General features: G+C 40.4%; 1 protein-coding gene across 8 annotated transcripts; it reads left to right on the forward strand.

Annotated features, from left to right (window-relative positions):
* The first annotated feature begins 4739 nt into the window (after window positions 1–4739).
* Window positions 4740–22295, forward strand: ZNF207 (zinc finger protein 207). Of its 8 annotated transcripts, none has more exons than XM_020783397.3 (12): window positions 4740–4933; window positions 5688–5814; window positions 7102–7240; window positions 7996–8166; window positions 9137–9212; window positions 9848–9948; window positions 16682–16842; window positions 17681–17770; window positions 19466–19708; window positions 20178–20340; window positions 20487–20670; window positions 20892–22295. In XM_020783397.3, the coding sequence occupies exons 1-11, from the start codon at window positions 4893–4895 to the stop codon at window positions 20645–20647; spliced, it is 1473 nt and encodes a 490-aa protein (XP_020639056.3). In that variant the 5' UTR covers window positions 4740–4892; the 3' UTR covers window positions 20648–20670; window positions 20892–22295. The 8 variants fall into 8 exon arrangements, with proteins under 8 accessions (XP_020639056.3, XP_078241296.1, XP_020639048.3 ...); XM_078385170.1 differs by having other exon boundaries at window positions 9848–9918; XM_020783389.3 differs by having other exon boundaries at window positions 20487–22295.
* The last annotated feature ends 314 nt before the right edge of the window (window positions 22296–22609 follow it).

The following is a 22609-nucleotide window of genomic DNA, read 5'->3' on the forward strand; positions in this document are numbered from 1 at the left end:
TCTTGCTGCTTCTTCAATAGTATTCACTTCTACGCCTTTGCTCTTTAAGGGCGTTTCCGAGATTCAATCCAAGCCAAAATATTCAATCCAGAATATTGTTTTAGAAGGAAAACCATATTAGTCTGTTGCAAACGGGAAGGGGGGGGGAAGGGTTGTAGCACCTTCTGAAGAATTGGGCGACGGTCCATGAAAGCATATGCCAAATACTTGTTAATCTTTAAGGTGCAATGAGACTCTTTATTGTTTTGGTTTGAACATAATTTTATTCCTATGGAAATTAATGGAGTCATGAGTATCCTGACTTGCTGGTGTCAACATGCCCCACTGTCTAATTCACAGTAGAATCAGATCTACTCAAAAGTTCCACTGCATTCAATGGAGTTACTCCTAGGAAAGTTGTAATCTCTCTGGACCTATCTCTAATTCAGGCTACATTACAACTCACTTACATGAGAGTTAGTCCCACTGAACACAATTGGAAGCAAGTAGGTGAACATTTGGGCTGCCAAGTTCCATTTAATTTTTGTTCTGTTTCATTTGCAGTGTTAGTTAGGCATCCTTCAGTCTCGAAAGACTATGGTGTCGTGCTCTGTATGGAGGACTTGGAACAGCGTCTAGTGTGGCTGAAGAGGCCAATTCAAGAGTGACAATCTCTTCCACACTGAAGACAAATCCAATCTGTCCCCTGTCCAGCTCCCTGGTTTTGCTGCTTTTGTGACTTCCTCTTTGCCTCGGCCTGCTGGAAAAGGGTCTCTTCAAATTGGGAGAGGCCGTGATGCACTGCCTGCCTCCAGGCTGAACGCTCAGATGTCAGGGTTTCCCATCTGTTGAGGTCTATTCCGAAAGCCTTCAGATCCCGCTTGCAGGTATCCTTGTATTGCAGCTGTGGTCTCCCTCTGGGGCGATTTCCGTGCACTAATTCTCCATACAGGAGATCCTTTGGAATCCGACCATCAGCCATTCTCACGATGTGCCCAAGCCAACGTAGACGTCGCTGTTTCAGTAATGTATACATGCTGAATATTCCAGCTCGTTCTAGGACTACTCTGTTTGGAACTTTGTCCTGCCAGGTGATGCCAAAAATCCGTCGGAGGCAACGCATATAGAAGGTGTTCAGCTTCCTCTCCTGCCGTGCACAAAGGGTCCAGAACTCACTGCAGTACAGGAGTGTGCTCAGGATACAGGCTCTATAGACCTGGATCTTGGTATGTGTCGTCAGCTTCTTATTGAGCCATACTCTCTTTGTGAGTCTAGAGAACATGGTAGCTGCTTTGCCAATGCGTTTATCCAGCTCGACATCCAGGGAGAGGGTGTCAGAGATGGTTGAGCCAAGGTACACAAAGTTATGAACAACCTCCAATTCTTGTGTGGAGATGGTAATAGAAGGAGGTGAGTCCACGCCCTGGCCCATGACTTGTGTTTTCTTCAGGCTGATTGTTAGTCCAAAGTCTTGACAGGCCTTGCTGAAACGATTCATGAGTTGTTGGAGGTCTTCAGCAGAGTGGGCAACAATGGCTGCATCATCTGCAAAGAGGCAGTGTAAGCTTACTCATACTAGTCACCACAAATCTGATTTCTGAAATCAACCCTAAGTAAAGGTAAAGGTTCCCCTTGACATTTAGTCCACTCGTGTCCAACTCTAGGGCGCAGTGCTCAGCCCTGTTTCCAAGTCGTAGAGCCAGTGTTTGCCAGTAGACAGTTTCCGTAGTCACGTGGCCAGCGCAACTTAGGCACGGAACGTTGTTACCTTCCCACTGTGGTGGTACCTATTTATCTACTCACATTTACATGATTTCAAACTGCTAGGTTGGAAGGAGCTAGGAAAAGCAATGGGAGCTCACTCTGTCACGTGGATTCGATCTTATGACTGCTGGTCTTCCGACACTGCAGCACAGAGGCTTCTGCAGTTTAACCCACAGCACCACCACGTCCCTTTTATCAACCCTATTGAATTCAATTTTTGTTGTTGTTTAGTCATGTCCTATTCTTGATGACCCCATGGACCACACCAGAGCACACCAGGCCCTCCTGTCTTCCACTGCCTCCCGGAGTTGAGTCAAAGTCATGTTGGTAGCTTCGATGACACTGTCCAACCATCTCATCCTCTGTCGTCCCCTTCTCCTCTTACCCTCACACTTCCCTAACATCAGGGTTTTTTCCAAGGAGTCTTCTCTTCTCATGAGATGGCCAAAGTATTGGAGCCTCAGCTTCAGGATCTGTCCCTCCAGTGAGCACTCAGGGTTGATTTCCTTCAAAATGGATAGGTTTGTTCTCTTTGCAGTCCAGGGGACCCTCAAGAGTCTCCTCCAGTGCCACAATTCAAAAGCAGCAATTCTTTGGCGGTCAGCCTTCTTTATGGTCCAGCTCTCACATCCATACATTGCGATTGGAAAAACCATAGCTTTGACTATGCAGACCTTTGTCAGCAAGGTGATTTTTCTGCTTTTTAAGATGCTGTCGAGGTTTGTCATCGCTTTCCTCCTAAGAAGCAAACGTCTTTTAATTTCATGGCTGCTGTCCCCATCTGCAGTGATCATGGAGCCCATGAAAGTAAAATCTGTCACTGCCTCCATATCTTCCCCTTCTATTTCCCAGGAGGTGATGGGACCAGTGGCCATGATCTTAGATGTTTTAATGTTGAGCTTCAGACCATTTTTGGCGCTCTGCTCTTTCACCCTCATTAAGAGGTTCTTTAAGTCCTCCTCACTTTCTGCCATCAGAGTGGTATCATTTGCATATCTGAGGTTGTTATTTCTTCCAGCAATCTTAATTCCGGATTCATCCAGTTCAGCCTTTCGCATGATGTATTTTCCATATAAATTAAGCAGGGAGACAATATACAGCCTTGTCGTATTCTTTCCCCAATTTTGAACCCATCAGTTGTTCCATAGTTCTAACTGTTGTTTCCTGTCATAGGTCAACACGACCTACTAAATAAAGCTGTTGCCGGATTTTGGTGTGTAAACTGTAAAATGAGGTTTAAAACTTTGTGCTTCAAACACTTCAGAGGTAAAATTTGAAACCTGTACTTCTCACCTAGATCTGCAAGGGGCTATATGGAATCTTGATTGCTACCAAGGAGCCTGGCATGGACATCTGATCATAATTATTGATCCTTCTGGTGTTTTTTTTTTCTGTAGCACATACAAATCTGTGGTACTCAGCCTGCTGAAGATCTTCAGAGTTTGAAAGCTAGATTATGGTCGTAATTTTTAGTGGTGTAATAAATGCTGACAGAAAAACCGATTAATTTGAAATATGGTGCTGGAGGAGAGCTTTGTGGATACAGTGGAGGGCCAAAAAGATGCATTAACCTTGAAATTTGAGCTAATCTCCAACAGAGGATCAGACAGAGCCAGCTGTGATACAACACGATTTTATTGAGAAAACAAAATATGCCAAAACAGACAGCTGGGGCTTCTCTCATGAAGAGTGAGAAGGCCCCAAACATACATTGGTCAGATGCATATATAATATTTACAATTAGCGAGTAATAAACTCCAAAACCTTGATTGGGCTTAATCTGCAACATGTTTGGATCCTCGCCCTAATTGGTGTTAGGACAGTTATTTGGTGACCTATTGGTTCTTGACAGGGAATGGAGAATGATGGATGCCCCCCCCATTGCAGGTCTAATTTCCAGATATCCTGGCACCCCAGATGTGTATTCTGTCTCTACGTGTTGATGTTGCTCTTCCTGAAGACTGAGGATGTGTTGTGTTGTAAATGGGCCTCTTCACACCTCCCCTGTAACATCTTACAACATTCCAATGTGTTTGGAGGTCAGGCAGGCCTTATCTGTTTCTAGGAGTGGAAGTCAGCTAAAGTTAGCTACATTTGGCACAATGTTACTATGTATATGTTGTTTTTACTACTTTTCTTTATTCAATACCTACTCACCTTCAGATGAACAAGTGGGTCCTAGGTCAATTCAAGCCTAAACTATATTGGGAGATAAAATGATGAAACTGAGGCTGTTCTACTTTGGGCACATCATGGAGGATTCTCTGGAAACAATAACAATACAGTACAGTACTGGGAAATGTGGAAAGCAGAGCAGGAAAAGAGGAAGATCCACAATGAGATGAATTGACTCCCTAAAATAGTGGTTCTTAACCTTGGGTTATTCAAGTGTTTTTGGACTGCAACTCCCAGAAGCCTTCACCACTAGCTGTGCTGGTTGGGGTTTTTGGGAGTTGCAGTTCAAAAACACCTGAGTAACCCAAGGTTAAGAACCACTGCCCTAAAAGAATCCACAGACTTGAGTTTACAAGAGCTGAGCAAGGCTGTTGAAGGCAGGCCATTTCGGAACTTGCTTGTTCATGAGATCCCCTTCATGTAACAACGATAAATTTATCATCCATTTTTGCTTCCAAAATTTGCATGAAGAGACACTGCTTTGTTTTTTGTTGGAGAAATAAATCCCACCAAACACAGTAGAGGCGATTTCCAAATAAATAATACTTAGGAACAGGATGCAGGCCTAAATTGTATTTGCCGAAGATTGCGTGCTCTGGTCCATGGGGTCACGAAGAGTCGGACACGACTAAACGAACGAACGAACGCTCTGAAGCAGCTGAGAAACCGACAACTCAACTGAACTCAGCGCTAAACCCCGCCATATAATGAATACAAGGCAAGAGAGCTTGACTGCACGGCCAAGTATTGCCGCGCTGCACGCCGGGTACTCTCGAGCAAGGGTGGGAGGGAGGAGAGCCGCGCATGACGGAACAATGCGTGACGTTTCTCCTAGCGAACCGCGCGCCCGCGCATTGCATTCTTGGAAGCCCAGGGTTCGGCCATTTTATGTCTGCCTGAGGACAGCGTTGGCGAGGGTCTGGTGCGGGTTCCGCGTTGTCGACGTTTTTAGTTTCGCTCATTGAGCCGTCGTCATGGGAAGGAAGAAGAAGAAGCAGCTGAAGCCTTGGTGCTGGTATCCTTATTTTCTGTTCCGTGGGGCGGGCTGCCTCTGATTTGAAGCGGGAAGGCCGGCCGGCTGGCTGGCTGACCTGGTTTGGCTTCCGAGTTCCTCTGGAAATAGAGCGCGCAAGCGGCCTAGTTTCTTTCATCCTCCCCCCGACTGACTTGCAGACTTGGCTTGCCGGCCCTTTGCTCTTTTTTGGGGCCTACTTGGAACATTTAATTACAACACCGTGGGGCCGTATCGGAACGCAAGAGTGGGTTTCTAAATCCGGAAGAAAGACGGGTTTTTTTGCCTGTGGTTCCCCCCTCCCACCTGTTTATGCCATTTGCAGGCCTTTTTCAATCCATCCCTGGTTGTCTGCGTTTCGATAGTAGCGACGCCTTTAAAAATAGCTCCATGTATAGGCGTGAGGCGTATTTATGTATGTTTGCGTAAATTACTTACGTATACTACCTTTCTCTTAATGGTGGAAGACGAGGCCGGGCTGTGTGGTTTTTCCCCAGATAACCACCAAGGCCTCTACGATTCATTTCCTGCTGTCTTAGTCGGTGGTGTACTTCTTATACTTTTAGATCTCGCCAGGTTGACGGAGGATAAATTATAGTAATACAGTTGAGAGTATTATGTTTTGTTTTAATAAACAAGTTATGACTTTCTTCCTTTTGTGTTAGAAAACCTTTAATGTATAATTTGTTGATTTATTAATACTTTGTTCTAGTAAAAGGGCTGTGATTCAAGTGTTTCCCTTAACAACCTGGAATAGGTATTGTAACAGGGATTTTGATGATGAGAAAATTCTTATTCAGCACCAAAAAGCAAAGCACTTTAAATGCCATATATGTCATAAGAAACTATACACTGGACCTGGTTTAGCTATACACTGTATGCAGGTAAGTCTGTAAAAACACCGTTTTTTGTGTTAACAATCATTCGCTGTGGGTTCTCTTTAAGAAAAAAGGCGGGATAAAAATATTTTAAATAAATAAATTTGTGCTACAAATGAACATAGTGCCATTTCTTAACATTTGTTAAGTAGCATTGGACAGTAAAGCTTTAATGATCTCCTCCAGTATTTGCAAATAGTACTGTCAGATTGTAGAAACAGGTGTTAATAAAGATCTGGTAGCTTGATTCTAATCAATTGATTTGCTGTGTGTTTTTATTTTTTCCCATTTGGAGAATTGCTTTGGTACATTTATGTAAACAAGTCAAAAGGTGGAGGATACATATTCAAAACAACTACAGTAAATAGATTTCTCTTCAAATTCCTTGGATCATACAAAGCAAGACTTGAACATTGCTTCAGTATAAAATGCCTGATGTAAGGCTTTCTGGATAAAATTTTCTTGCTTTTTTGGCCTACGGTGCCAGATATCCCTGTTGCTTGATATATAGAGTTATTTGAGTTTCTGATCTAGATCTAGTTCTTTAAGAGCTTAAAGATGTGTTTGCATGTATAGTTGCAGTCCTGCTTACTTGTAAGTAAATGTTAGTAAGTAGATGACATAATGGAAAATGTTCGACTACTGAACTCTACCAGAATTAGTGAGCTCCTGACTTTAAACCACTGGTTCTTAACCTTGGGCTACTCAGGAGTTTTGGACTGCAACTCCCAGAAGCCTTCACCACCAGCTGTCCTGACTGGGGTTTCTGGGAGTTGCGGTTCAAAAGCATCCGAGTAACAAAGGTTAAGAACCGCTGCTTTAAACCTCATATTCCTCATTTTGTGATCCACTGTAAATGGTAAAGGTAAAGGTTCCCCTTGACAATTTTTGTCCAGTCATGTTCGACTCTAGGGGGCGGTGCTCATCCCTGTTTCCAAGCCATAGAGCCAGCGTTTTGTCCGAAGACAATATTCCATGGTCACATGGCCAGTGCGACTTAGACACGGAACGCTGTTACCTTCCCACTGAGGTGGTCCCTATTTATCTACTTGCATTTGCATGCTTTCGAACCGCTAGGTTGGTGGGAGCTGGGACAAGCGACGGGAGCTCACTCCGTTGCGTGGATTTGATCTTACGACTGCTGGTCTTCTGACCCTGCAGCACAGGCTTCTGCGGTTTAGCCCGCAGCGCCACCACATCCCTTGTGTAGAACTTCTCAATAAATATAGAATTGTACTGCAGTGTTAGTAAATAACATTTTTAATGTTTTTAACATGAAACTTTTTAATGTAGGTACATAAAGAAACAATAGATGCAGTTCCAAATGCTATACCTGGAAGAACTGACATTGAACTGGAAATCTATGGAATGGAGGGCATTCCAGAAAAAGACATGGATGAAAGGAGAAGGTTGCTTGAACAAAAAACTCAAGGTAAATTAATATATATATTAACTATTTCAGCATAATAATGCTGTCCAGTTCATAATGTTTTATTGTGAACAACAGAAACAAATTTAAAGATTACAGATAACATTTTTACTGTATTCCTATCTCATTAAAATTGTTTTAAAACTGCAGTGCCTGTTGGGTCACTTGCACTTCTGTCTGTGGTAAATATGGGCACAATGCACACATGAACTTCATACCTGATTGGAGGACGTTAAAGTAGTGTCAGTTATACTGTGTGTTATTGCCGCCCAATGGTTGTATTATAACTTTTTAAGTTATATTATTTGTATATATGATTGATGTTGGACTTTGGAGACCTTGTTTTATTTTACATTTGTGCCTTGATTTCTAGAGTATATTAAGTTTTCACAGAAGGTTGTGGTGCATGCAATTGCTGTCAGACTTTGATATGTTTATTACTGGTTTTCAGTCCTGGGGCTCTCCCCTGTTTTGTATAAAACTTGTCTAATGTGGTGGGATGTGTGAGAAGTTGTTGAGGATGAGCATCACAAAAATATGAACATTGCCTAATAGGAATTACAAAACTCCAGAACTATTCAAAATATTTGTGAGAAATAATTAAGTGTAGCTGAAATTTCTGGTGTTAAAAAGGATGATTGTGTGCCAAATAAGAGAACATTTTGTGTTCAGTTCAAATTGTAAGTAGAATTATGTCAATATAGAATTGATCTAATACCAAATAATTAATATTAATCTGAATGTAAAAACTTCTTTAGCTGAAAGCCAGAAAAAGAAACAACAAGATGACTCTGATGAATATGATGACGATGAATCTTCAGCTTCAACCTCATTTCAAGCACAACCTGTGCAACCCCAGCAGGGATATATACCACCAATGGCACAACCAGGCTTGCCTCCTGTGCCAGGCGCACCAGGAATACCTCCAGGTATCTGGCTGGCTGTTGAAAACAGAAATACAGTAGTGATATGATTGTTTCATATACTAAGGGGAATCCGTATAGCGGGATACTGTTTACAGTAACCTTATGTTACATTGTTCTATGGCAACAAGTTGCAGCTGACTTGTAGTAATCTTCATAGGGTTTTTGAAGCTTGTGCAATAAGTAAGAAGTGGTTTTACCAGGGCCATCTCCCAGTGAGCCTCGTGGCTGAGCAGGAATTCAGAGTCAGTTCTCTTGAGTTCTAGTGCATCACTGTGATTAGTACTCCATCTTAGACCAGTTTCTGTAATATCAGATTGTTGTGTACAGAATATGCTCATATTACTAGACTGAGGTCTGCAAAACCAGTAATTTTAAAGACAAAGGAGACAAATTGCCCTGAAAAGATAAGAGTAGTAGTGAAATATGAAATCTTCAAAGCTTAGCAAAGTCAGTCCTCTCCTATCTTAGGTTTTTAACAACTAGTCTGGACTGTTGTTCTCATCTTTACTTTTTTTAAGTGGGATAATTGTTCTTGGTATCAAAATCAGTTTTTAATTCTTATTTTATGCTAAGGCATGTCCCACTCAGGCAGAAAATTATTTAATAAAGTGACAGGTACCATGCTGATTCTGTTAGCAACAAAATCCTTTCACAACCCAGTAACCCTGTTGTGTTTTCCAAAGAAAGTAACTTGCAGCTTGAAATCCATTTAGCCCTGGTTCAAACTGAGAAAGTGTACAAGGATCAAACTGGTATATGTATTGTCATTAATGAAAGAAGATAGAAACAGTTGGCTGTGCTACATTTAGAGAAGCGGATTACTATGATGTTGTGGATCATGCTAATAAACAGTTGCTCTGTGCTTGGATTTAACATGTGAAAAGTTTATTTGAAGAACTAATTGGTGTTACTACAAATGCTGGTTTGGTCACTTTTCCGTATACTATCAATAAACAAGCATTCTGACTTCCAGGTATACCACCATTAATGGCAGGTGTTCCACCCATGATGCCTGGAATGCCTCCAGTGATGCCTGGAATGCCACCTGGGTAAATATAAGCTGTAGTTAAATACAGTTAGTATGACTTATACTTAAGGAAGCATATGCTATAATTTCACATCTTTGTTAAACCCATGGGAACTTTTTTTAAGTTGCACAATAATTATAGAGTGCTTTTCTAATAATTTAACAATTTAGAAGATATATTTGTTCATTTTGTTTCTACATGTTACATACTCATATGGTAAAACAATGTTGCTAAAGTGCAGAAACTGTTAGGCTCAACAGTAGTTAAAATAGCTTTGCATATATTAACATTTTGGCAGATACTGCATTTCCAGTGATACTGATTATGTATTTCCAATAAAGTTTTGTCTGTTCTTAAGGCCTGTTGCCTTCCCACATCACCTGAAAACCAGCTCCAGAATATTTTTAGCCCTTAAGGCCTTAGGTTAGGATTCTGCAGAAGGAACTGCAGTATGGGCAGGATCACTCTCTTCTCGGTTCTCCTGAATTCCTGCCTCTACTCATTGAATGATCAGATAGGGCTGCCATGGATGGATGGGTATTGAAACCAGGAACTTTTATTTCTGAATTGATGAAATTATTTAAGTAATCTTAATATCTTAAATCAGTAATCTTTATGGCACGCTCAGTTTTCATTCTGCTCTCTTTATTTCATAGGATGATGCCAATGGGTGGCATGATGCCGCCAGGGCCAGGAATCCCACCTCTCATGCCTGGTATGCCACCAGGTAGGTCAGGAATGACGAATCCCTACTGTGGTGAGAGTTACTTAATTATGCTTTTAATCTGGATCTGGGGTTGCTACAATTCTGCACAGAAGGCAAAGTGGCACTTAGGTGCAGTGGTACTGTGCTTTGTTTTATGGCATTTTGTACAATCAGAATCTATTGCTTAATCCAGAGATCGTAGCAAATATATTATTTTAGTACAATTACATACAAATACTTTCCAAATACTTGGATCTACATATAGAGGCTAGAGATGAGGGTATTTGTATACGAATAAGAATATCCCCCACAGGTGCAGATAACAAGGGTCCGGCCCCCTGGGGCCAGACTGACCACTCACAATTCCACTGCTGCTACGGGCTCTGAAATCCTTTCCTATCACTCCAAAGCTTGCGATGGATTAGCCACTCCTGGCAGAAAGTGGGATGATGAGCCTTTTTGCTGGGTAGAAGAGTGACTAATCCATCGTGAACTCTGGAGTGATAGGAAGGGTTTGCAGAGCCTGTGCAGCGGCGGACAGGTGAGTGGTCAGTCTGGCCCCAGGGGGCCGGACCCTCATTATTGGCATCTGTGAGGGGATATTCATATATACAAATAACCCATCTCTTAATACAGCTTCTAACTGCAAATATTGCAACTCTGTTTATTATGTGTAATTTCGGTGATTGTAATAGACACTCCTACTTTTCACATTCTTTAAAAAAGGCTGTAGATATTTTTCTCTTATATCAGTATATATGGGACAGTCAAGCATATAATGAGCCAAATCCTTGACTGGATTGCCACAAACACACAGTCTGTCTTCAATGGTGATACCTTGAAACCTACTCCATTTCACCATGGTATCCATTTGTTTGAATTGTAAACATGTGTATGCTTTTCTATGCAGCATTTTCATTGGGACTGCTAAATATTTTTCATATTAGTGCAGTTGTTTTACGTTGGCCAGCTATTTTATAACTGCTGTAGAAGCAACAGCTGTTATATTGATCTGTGCCCCAATAGCTCTAATAGACTCCTATAGTGCTTTGCCATTAATGGCGCAAAACAAATTTATTGTCGTTAAAAGGACTATTATTAAATAGGCAGTTAGGTTAGGTGGCTCAATTTGGGGGAGAAGGATCTTATTTAAGGGAAATTGGAAAAGAAAATTGAATCACAAGAAAACGAGCCAACAGCAGATAATGAAAAGGACAAAGGAAACTACAAGGTATTGTCTGATAAGCAAGTACAGTAATACCTTGGTTTACGAACGCCTCGGTTAACATGATTTTTGGTTTACGAATGGAAATCTGTTGAAAATAATGGCTCAGTTTAAGATTATTTTCCGCAGTACGAAGGAAGTTTCCCCTGGATACATTGTGCCTGGAGGTTTATAGCGCCGCCCCTGTTCCTATGGCAAACCACATTTTGGTTTACAAATTTTTCACATTATGTAACATTCCGGAGAATGCATTAAATTCGTAAACCGTGGTGTGCCTGTATGTTTAGTTATGGCTGAGATATCCCATGGGTTAAAAAGTAATAAAAATGTACTAGCACCCAAAGTTTTAGTTGCAAATCCCACACCCTTAAACGTTAAATCATGGACTGAAATGAGATAGAGAGGATACTGAACTGACACTGGTGGCAAAAGTGAGAAATGATGAATTCTAAGCAGGAAATGTAGGGTTCCCCGTTATGCCGAATGTTAGCACAGTAAACCCACAATTAGAGTTGATTGAAATTATGGAGGAGATGGAGGTGGGTGATAGGGGTGAACAGAGGGAGTTTCAAAGGATTTCAAATTGACTGAGTATACCTCGGGAGCTAGATATGGCTGAACAACCATATGGTGCCCCAATAGCAAATTCTACATGGAGGACCAAAAAGCCCTACATTTCCAAATCAGATTGTTCAAACAAATTAGTAGGTATTGTTTCTTGGAACACAGCTGGGTGGAAGGCGAGAGGAAACAATACGAAGGTGATTTCCTTTTTATCTAAATACTCAATATTAACACTTCATCGAAGCTACCAACGTGAATTTGACCCAACTCCGGGAGGCAGTGGAAGACAGGAGGGCCTGGCATGCTCTGGTTCATTGGGTCACGAAGAGTCGGACATGACTAAACAACAACAACAACAGTTCAAGAAACATGGCTCCTAGATAAGGAAAACTTAATGGTGCCAGGATTTAAAACTTGGGTAAAACCTGCAGAGAAATTAAATGAGAAAGGTAGAGCCACAGGTGGTTTTGCGGTACTACTGAAGCAAGATCTAGGATGGGAGGGTAGCATTGCTGAGACAATTGCATCAGCTAAAATGTACTGATAGTTAAGATCAAGACCCAAGAACTGATGATTATCTTGGTAAATGTGTATATTCCACCAATTTCATCCCAGTAGTGAAAATCTGATGTCTGGTTACACCTGGAACTCCTGTTAGAAGAACTGAGTATAAGGTTTCCAAATGCAATGCCTATTTTATTGGGTGATTTTAATACTAGAATTGGAAACACTCTGTCAAAAGTTGCAGAAAAATGTGGGATTCTTGATGATTCTGTGTATTTGAATTATTGGAAATCACAGGATTTAAGGATAAATTGTTCAAGTGTAAACATATTTAGGTTAACATATATGTTTGACCTGCAAATATTAGGAAATAATGATAATAGATCACCATACCCTTATTCTTATTTCTCCCAAAGGTCAGAGAGTATGCTAGATTACGTTTGTGTTCCAAGAGGTTCTGTTAATTTATTTTCTGGTATAACTGTACAGTGGTACCTCCACTTACGACCATAATCAATTCCAGAAGATGGACATACCGTATATGCCGCCGTACTAGGCGACGGGCCGTATTAGACGACCCCCCCAAAAAATGCGGCGCCGGGAAGAGGCTTGGGGGGCGGCGCCGGGAAGAGGGTGCTCCGCTTCCTTCCCTCCGCCTGCCTGCCTCGAGGAGGAAGAGGGAAAGCGGAGGACGAAGAGGGAAAGGGGGGTTGTGAGCGAGCGCACGCTGCTTCCCTCCCTCTGCCTGCCTGCCTCGAGGAGGAGGAGAAGGAGGAAGAGGGGAAACACGGGTGGCAGGCGGGCGAGCGAACGTGCGCCGCTTCCCTCCCTCCATCTGCCTGCCTGCCTGCCTGCCTGTGCTCCTCCCAGGTTGCAGGAGGAAGAGGAGGAGGAAGAGGGGAAACGCGGGTGGCGAGCGAACGTGCGCCGCTTCCCTTCCTCCATCCCTCCCTCCCTGGCCAGCACGGCCCCGCATCACTCTTGCGGCGGCGGCTCCTTCCTGGCACCCGGCGTACAAGATGGGCTCCCCAATTGGTGGCATGTTTTGGGGGCCCCAAAACTCGTCTTGTACGCCGGCATATACGGTAACTCGAAATGGTTGTAAGTCAAAGCACCATTTCCCATAGGAGTGCATTGAAATGCAATTAATTCATTCCGGCTGAAGGAAAAAATCACCAAAAAATCACTGCAAGAGTCATTGGAAATGCATTTAATCCCTTCCGTCCAAAAGGGGGAAAAGAAAAGCAATCAAGCGTGCAAAACTCGTTGGAAATGCACAGAAAACAAAGGGGGCAGGTTGGAAATGCAAAGAGAACAAAGGAAAAAGCAAGGGAAGCATGCAGGACCCATTGGAAATGGGGGGGAACCCCCCAAAAGTAACCAGACCCAACAAGACCCATCGCAAATGGGGGGAACCAAAAAACAAACAAACCCCCCAAGATCCATTTGAAATAGGAAAAACACTCCAAAAAAACAACAAAAAACCCCAAGACCCATTGGAAACGGGGGGGGGGGAGAACCAAAAAACAAACAAACCCCCCAATAACCATCAGGGCACAGAAGCATAATCCCCCCAGCTCAAAACCACGCTGCAAAAACACACAGAACAGTTTTTAAAAAGCAGAAAATAGCACCTTACCTTACAAGGCAGCCCGAAGCCTCCCTGCAAACACACACACACGCACTCTCAGAAGCAGGAGGAGGCAGTCCCAAGCCTCCTCCAACACACACACTCTAACTGCTGGGGCGAAAGAGCTACAAAGAAGCAGCCTTGTCGCCACCTAAAGTTAGCAGTTTGAATTTTCTGCATTTTTCCCGTGCTTTTTTCTGTTCATAAGTGGAAGCTCTGGTCACAAGTAGAAGCAAAATGTTGTGGCCAGACCTGGTCGTAACTCGAAATGGTCGTAAATAGGGATGTTCGTAAGTGGAGAAACTACTGTACATCCTAAGGTGGACAGTGACCATCAACCAATAACAGTGGAAGTAATAGCTAAACAGACCTAAGTAAAGTTTGCCTATGACACCAATGGCTAGCGTAGAATTTAAAAATACAAGGGGCAAAGTAATTGAAGGGGTAAAGTAATTGAAATGGCAAACAGCAGAAGTTAAAATTGCAAACTTACGTTTATTGCTCAGAATTAAGAAATACAATTCTATCCCAGATGTTAATATAAATATAGTTTTGGAAGTGTAACATTGGCTGGGATGCAGAGAAGTGCTTCTGTGGATCTAAGCTGTAGATTTCTTGATATCAAGCATAATTGCATGCCACACCACACTGCATTAATGAAATTTGGTGTCCAATAAAACTCCTAATACAAATGTTAAAGAAGATGGTTACTTGAAGTTAATCATATTCACGAGGGTCTCTTTGCAGTTTTTCCTTTGATCACAGCTATTGACAGTACATTTTCATCTCCTGTTGAGTCAGGATAACAATGCTATAAAGTCTCCTAAACTTATGATTCCTCGGGATGTAGTGGCGCTGCGGGTTAAACCGCAGAAGCCTCTGCTGCAAGGTCAGAAGACCAGCAGTCGTAAGATTGAATCCACGCAACGGAATGAGCTCCTGTCGCTTGTCCCAGCTCCTGCCAACCTAGCAATTGAAAAGCATGTAAATGCGAGTAGATAAATAGGTACCATCACAGTGGGAAGGTAACGGCGTTCCGTGTCTAGACGAGCTGGCCACGTGAGAAGGGAAACTGTCTACTGACAAACACTGGCTCTACAACTTGGAGACAGGGCTGAGCACCGCGCCCTAGAGTCGGACACGACTACACTAAATGTCAAGGGGATCCTTTACCTAAATCTATGATTTGGCTGATGTCTTCCTGAGTGGCAAAGAAAGAATATAAAAAGAGCCATGCTAGTTCTGCCAGAATTGTCTCCACATAGTGGCCAGTAATTTTCATATAGGTAGCCTGCCAATGAGACATACTGCAACTGCACTTGCTTCTTGAGTTCCTCAGCAACTGGTATACAGAAATGTGTCACTTGGATAATAGCCTTTTTTGCCCAATACCATGATGGTACCAAAATATCTGCATTCATATGTCATGGAAACATAGAAAAACTTCCAGTTGTGCCATGAAATCTGTATTCTCACCCTATAGGCAAAAACTACAAATTCTTCACCAAATTTGCCTTCATTTTTGCTTATACTTTTAAATCTGTCTAAAACATGAACTGTAAATGCACTACAGACCTGTTTCTAGATGAAACAATAAATTATTTGTAATCATTCTTTGCTTGTACTGAAATACTGTTCAGTACCCAAAAACCCTTTTATTTGTCTATGTCTGAATTTACAGTATTTAACTGTAATTTTGTCTTAATTTTGCTTATACAATACATTATTGTGTATATTTTGTTACTTTTGGTTACATTCTTGATTTCAGAATTGGCCACAGTAATTTACAGTGCACCCTATCGGATTACAGTGTCAACATAAGCTTTCAGAATTAATGATGGTCTAATATGTGATTCAAAACATCTGTCCCCAGTAAAATTTAACAAACATTAAGCAAGAAATGTAGTGGAGTAAAAATTTACTGTATTTGTTCTCTCCAAGTAACTGCTAATGAGTAAAGGGATGTGATTGAAAATAGGGCTGAAGCTCATATTTTAAAGCATACAGAATTATTTGTTACACTCTGAACTGGAAGTGTCATCAGACATTGTTACATAGCAACGTCATTCCACACAAGATTACCGCACCACCACCAAAAGTAGTTTTTTAAATAACTTGAATCTCATATACCAAGTTGCTGGCTTATTCTTCTGAAGTATAAACCACTGTGACTATGTATATTCTATTCATACAAAGAACAGAAAAAGAAATTGAGGGGAAGAGAAGAAAGAAGGTACCAGTTCTTCAGATTAGGTAATACCTAGATTGTCCCATTTTTAAATAGGTGTAGCAAAAGATAATTTGTAAAGCAAAACTTCAGTTGTAAAGGGAGCTTAATACGGCGCCATTCTAAAAATCAGAAAAAAAAAAACACTAGCTACTTGTGCCTTACATACATAAACTTCTCACTACTTGATGTTAATAAAGAAATAGGTGATTTGTGTAAAGCATGTTTTCCATGCTCCTTTACTGAAAAAAAAAGTCTTCTGAAGATTTATAGGACAGTCTTTTCCTTACCATCAGACTTACAATCTAAAAAGTACAATACAGTAAGTTCCTTCTAAAAGAAAAGATGGTGAAGAGGAAGCAAATAAGCCCAAATACTTATTGTTAGGTGCAAAGTTTTTATATGAGGTTTCTGATAGTGGCCCTTCTTTAACTGATAAACAAGGTACGACCGGCCAGCCTCATAGTATAAAGTAGGGCAACTTCCTAGTTATCCTTGATCCTCTCTGCATAATGCAGGCAGCTGGAGTCTGCAGCCATAGAAGTAAAAACACTAGGATAAAGGAATGCCTGGAGAAAAGGTTACATGTAGTAGCAATTTAAAAATAACAACACTAAAATCTTTTATGTTATAGGTATGCCCCCACCTGTTGGTCCTCGCCCAGGTTTGCCTCCGATGACACAAGCACAACCTGTGACTGCACAAGGTGTTCTGAACAGACCTCCAGCTCCTGTTGTTGCAGCACCAACCCCTCAGCCTCCAGTTACTAAACCACTTTTTCCCAGTGCAGGACAAGTATGTGTTGTTGTTTTTTACACTCATAGTCTAAAAATTTTTAGTGTGTTGTTTTCCTTTATTTTCATATGTATATTGGAGTAATTGATTTCAGCATAGGAACATTAGTACACTGAAGTTATTAGGGGACATTGCTTGTTATTTTCTTGTACATCACAGGTGATTTTACTGTACAGTGTATCCTTACCCAAGGTTTTTTATTCATTGTATTTTGGCATGTATTTCATCTTCTGAATGTAAATAATTTTGTCAACCGTATACTTAGAAATTTGTGGGGTGTGGCTCCCCCCTCAAGAAGAGTTGAGCATCACTGTGATCTTTGTTAGCTGATGCTTAGGACTGTGCTCCTATAACCAGCTAGTAGCCATCTTAACATTGTGAAAATTATGAATGCTTGTTCTTGTAAGAACAAATCAAAAAGCACGGAAAAGGGTGTATTCTAAAATCTGTGGTTTTTTTAAAGTGAATTTTGTCCTGTCTTTTCCCCCCTATTAATCAAAAATAAACTTTGAGTTATTTGGTAATTCAGGTAGGAGGGAAATTAAGTCCTGTGCAGTTACAACATAAAATTTATAGATGGTTCAACTGGGAGTTGTTAATTTTACAAGAGTGCTTGAGAGTTTCATGTCCTCTAGGTTTTTTTTTAAATTCATTGTAAATGAATATGTCTTGTATAATTTGCAAGCATGTTGCAGAATTCTTCTTAATGTATTAATGCATTTTGAACGTCTGCACGGAAATACTCATTTACAAAAATTGATCTGAGATCCTTCCTCATAGTTATTTTTCACTCATTTATTTGGAGACCGTTTACTGTTTCCTTTCTTTTATGCTACAGATGGGGACACCTGTCACAAGCTCAAGTACAGCTTCATCCAATTCAGAACTGTCAGCACCTTCTAAAGCTCTGTTTCCTAGCACAGCACAAGTACGCAGGAAGTTGCAGTTAAAATCACTTTGCTGATTAACCCTTTAGACTGTTATGTACACTTTAAAATGTCTAAACATCTTCAGATAATTATAGATTCCTGATTATGTTTAGCTGATCGCTCCAATTTTAAATTGTTTCAAATTTTTACAAGCCACAAGCAGAATTGAATTAATACAAAAGAAATGAAAAATTCTACATTGTGGTTCTAAAGGGTTAAAAAGAGAGCATGAAAGCAGCTAAGTGCATTTTAGTGGGCAGTGATTTACTTGATGCATGGTTTATTTTTCATAGTTTATGCTGCCAAAGTCTGATGCATCATGATAAATGTAAGGATTTTTTTAAAAAAAAAATGCATTGTGCTAGATCCCATCCTATAAGTTTTGGTTTGGACTTCAGTAATCAGCTCAAAATACATGCTGTTTGCTTTCCAAAGCATTCTCTCATAAGTCAGACTGGGAGCTTTTTTATGTACACAATTAAAATCTTTCAAGATGTATTCAAATACAGTGGTGCCTTGCTAGACGATTGCCTCATGGGGCGAAAAACCCGCAAGATGATTGTTTTTTGCGATCACTATGGTGCCTCGCAAGACGTTTTTTCTATGACCGTGCTTCACAAGACGTTGTGGTTTTTTTTTTTAAGACCAAAGCTTCGCAAGACTTTTTTAATTTTTATTTTTTGAGACTGATGCATAGGGAACCTCTCGACGATTTTTTCACAAGACGACGATTTTCACGGAACGAATTGAAATCGTCTTGCGAGGCACCACTGTACATTATCCAGTGTCATAGTTCTTAGGAAGTGGGTATAGGTCAGAAATATAAATTACTATTTGAGGTTTGTCGCAACATCAGTGTGTTTTTATGCAGAGAATGCTTTTGAACTCATTTGGTGCAATATTAGTGGTATTTTTAAAATTATATTTTAATTCTGTTTGTATGCTAATGTACCTAATACAGTTCTAAAATAAACTAATACATGTTGGATTAAGTGGCAAAAATACAGTGGTGCCTCGCTTAGCGATCGCTCCATATAGCGACGAAATAGCTTAGCAACGCTGTTTTTGCGATCACAAGAGCGATCGCTTAGCGATGTTTCCTATTGGGAAAATTCGCTTTGCGATGATCGCGGGGAAGCGATCATCTCAAAGCCCCCATTTTCGGCCAGCTGGTCAGCGGTTTCAAAATGGCCACTGGAAAAACAAAATGGCCGCCCGCTGTGTTGCCTCACTTTAGAGGCACCGAAAATGCCCACCGCAATGGAGGATTTTCGCATAAGGTTAGTTTTGAAGCCCATAGGAATGCGTAAAACGTGTTTTAATGCGTTTCTATGGGCTTTTTAAAATCACTTAAGCGATGAAATCGCTTAGCAGCGATTTTTGCTGCATGGATTAACATCGCTAAGCAAGGCACCACTGTACTGTTTTGTGGTAAAACAGATCAGAAGAACATTGTTTTCTGTGAAATGATAAAAAAGCCCATCAACAAATAGATACTACACTTTGTTTTGCTTCTGTTATAGTTCTTGTTTTGGTCAGTCTCTGGTGTGTTGAGCTTTTTTCCCTTCAGTTCACTTTTTTATGTGATAAGGCTGAATTTTTACTTTGGGCTCTGCTAGTAGAGTATACTGATACAAAGTTTAATATTTATTTCAAATAGTGCTGTTTTTATATTTTAATGTTGTATTTTACAGGCTCAGGCAGCTGTTCCAGGGCCAGTTGGTACAGATTTCAAACCTTTGAACAATGCGCCTGCAACTACCACAGAACCCCCCAAACCTACATTCCCTGCTTACACCCAGTCTACAACTTCGACCACTAGTACAACAAACAGTACTGCAGCTAAACCTGCTACTTCTATAACAAGTAAGCCTGCTACCCTTACGACAACCAGCGCAACCAGTAAGTTGATCCATCCAGATGAAGATATATCATTGGTAAGTTAAGCAGGATTTCTGTTTTAGTGTAATTTTTTTATTTCCACAGAAGTTTTTGCATAGCTTATATAGAAGCTCTTCTTCTGTCACTTGCTTCAACATTTTGTCAGTATGACTAAAATGTTGGAATTGATGCATTTTGTACAGTAGTTTTAAACATTTTATGGCTTTCAAAGCCTAGAACTGTTGACATTAAGTCTCACTTTCTTACATTGCTTGTTCTGTATATATATGATAGCATGCAGTTACACTGTCTTTAAATTTCCCTTTAGCTGAATTTAGGAAATATTAATGTAGTTTTACTTTGTTCTGAGCTCATATTTTGTTCAGTCTCGTTAATATAACAAAGAATCTTGTTGAGTTTTCTACATTATAATTAAATACTGTACTGTAGCTTGAATGCTGCTTTTGAACTGTATCAAATCTCATATTGATGAAATTTTGTGCATCTCTTTCATGTATTTTGTAGGAAGAAAGAAGAGCACAGTTGCCTAAATATCAGCGTAATCTCCCTCGACCAGGACAGGCATCCATGGGCAATCCACCTGTTGGACCAATTGGAGGGATGATGCCACCACAGCCAGGAATTCCCCCACAACAACAAGGAATGAGACCACCAATGCCACCTCATGGTAATAAAATACTACCATTAATTTTGTTCAGAATTTTATGAAAGATGTTTACTCGTGCCATTAAGTAACTTCTAAAACCATAGCTAAAGGAAAAGTGGCTTAAAGAAATTTTTTATTTCTTTTCCTTTCAAATGTTTCTTTTACAGGTCAGTATGGTGGTCATCACCAAGGCATGCCAGGATACCTGCCTGGTGGTATGCCTCCATATGGCCAAGGACCCCCAATGGTGCCTCCTTTTCAAGGTGGACCCCCCCGACCACCGATGGGAATGAGACCTCCAGTAATGTCGCAAGGTGGCCGCTACTGATGCTACTGCAAGCGCTCTAATAGGTTTGGAGATTAAACCTTTTCTCATCTTGTGCTGTTAATATAGCCAAGCTTCCATCAATTAAAACTTCGTTGTGACTTTTAGGAAAAAAAACAATTCCACATACAAGGAACTGTTGGACGTTCTTATTTTACATGGGGAAAATTTATTTAGAATATTAAAACAGAACTCTCCCTAATGTTGCAATTTACACTGTATGGCTTCTTTTTCATGTTTCATCTAGGTTTTTAGAAGTGAAGTATAGTAAATATGGTTCGTTAAATTGTGAAGGCGCTGGAATTACATGAACGTACCATCTTAAAGGCAAGTTCTGTAACCTTACGTTGCTGTTCATAAAATGATGCCTTCACAGCACTTCAGGTGCTGTTGGACTTCACGTCCCCAACAATAGTTTGGTGAGGGCTTTAACTGTTACCATCTACTTGTATGCTTAAGTCCGAACGTGTAACAATATTTAGTGTATTTAGAGTTCTCCTGTTGCAGGGTTTATAAAATTGATCCACTAAGTTCATGTGACTTTCTGTATTGTTCAACTTCATTGTAATAAAATTAAAGAAAAAAATTGTCTTTTTATTCATGACCAGCTGTGGACAACTCCCTGAAGGTTTGTACTGATGCACATAATGGTAGCTTGTGGTGTAATAAACACAAATATCCTTATGCTGTTTGATATACTGAGTTATTTAAACAAAAAGTCACTACTTTCTGTTGTAGCTGACTTGTGATCAAGTAGGCATAGACCTGTACATTTATTAACCAGTTGCCAGCAAAAGAATCTGAAGAATATGATGTTAAAAGAACTTTCTTTTTTTTCTGTTTATCAGTGCAGCTTTCTTTATTGCAGCCTCTAGGCTGTCTCATATCTCATTTTATCATCCTATTGGTGTCCTGTGTTTCCAGTTCATTAATGTCTTTCTACTAAGTAAATTTTATTGCAAAGCACATTTCTTGTTCTGGTTTGACTGGACTCTTAGAACCATCCTTGTTTTAAGGTGGGGACCTCAAGCTAGTCTACATCCACTTTCCGCTCTCGTCATTCTGAATCGGTTGCTGAATAGCAAATCAACACTTCAGTAAATCTGAATTATTCAGCAGGCCTGTTCTGAATGGGACTAACAGGTAGATTTGGACTACGTTATTTAGTAGCATGATTGTAGTGTACTTATTTGATGAGAATCACCATAAGATCATTAATTTCATTCTGAGCCTGTCCTTGGTTTAGGACATGAAAAAGCATTTCTACTTGTAAATAGCTAAAAACACTGAGGCTGTTGAAGGATATGGGAAGTGAAGAGCAATCTTCAGCTGTCATTTTACCTAGGCTGAATCCCATTTATGAAACTTCACAGGAAATCAAGATTCTTTTTTTCATTGGATTGATAGCAAGTACAGTACTATGAACTGAAGGGAACTGTATGTTTGGGATGTTTTGCCTGAAAAAATTATGTTATTTTCTTTTGTGTTGTATTTATTAGTTCATAGCTTTTTTTAATAGCTTCCGGATACTAGCAAGGCCAAGTATTTGCATGAGAGATGGGAGAAACAAAACACACTTAGGTTTTGTTCTTGCTTCCTCGCTTGATTATGAACGCAAATTCTGTCATTGAAATAAACTCCCCCAACAATTTTTGTTGTTAATGTGTCTATCTGTAAATCTGTGAACTATTACTTAACTAATGTTTTAAACAGCCTGCTTAAGTTCTGTTGCTTGATTCTTGAAAACTAGTTCAGGCTAACCATTTTCTGCTGCTTTCCATACATGCTGTTAAAAATAAATTTCATGTACTTCCAAGTTCAAACATTTTGCTTATGTTCTGCCTGACAGTTGAAATTTAGATTTTATCATCTTCATACCTTTTAGTTCTCACAGATCTCTCCTATTTTCTGAAATTTATTTTGCTAAATAACATGCAGCAGTATCATTTATGCTCTAAATATGCA

The sequence above is a fragment of the Pogona vitticeps genome, chromosome 2, assembly GCF_051106095.1.
Source record: "Pogona vitticeps strain Pit_001003342236 chromosome 2, PviZW2.1, whole genome shotgun sequence".
Classification (NCBI taxonomy): domain Eukaryota; kingdom Metazoa; phylum Chordata; class Lepidosauria; order Squamata; family Agamidae; genus Pogona; species Pogona vitticeps.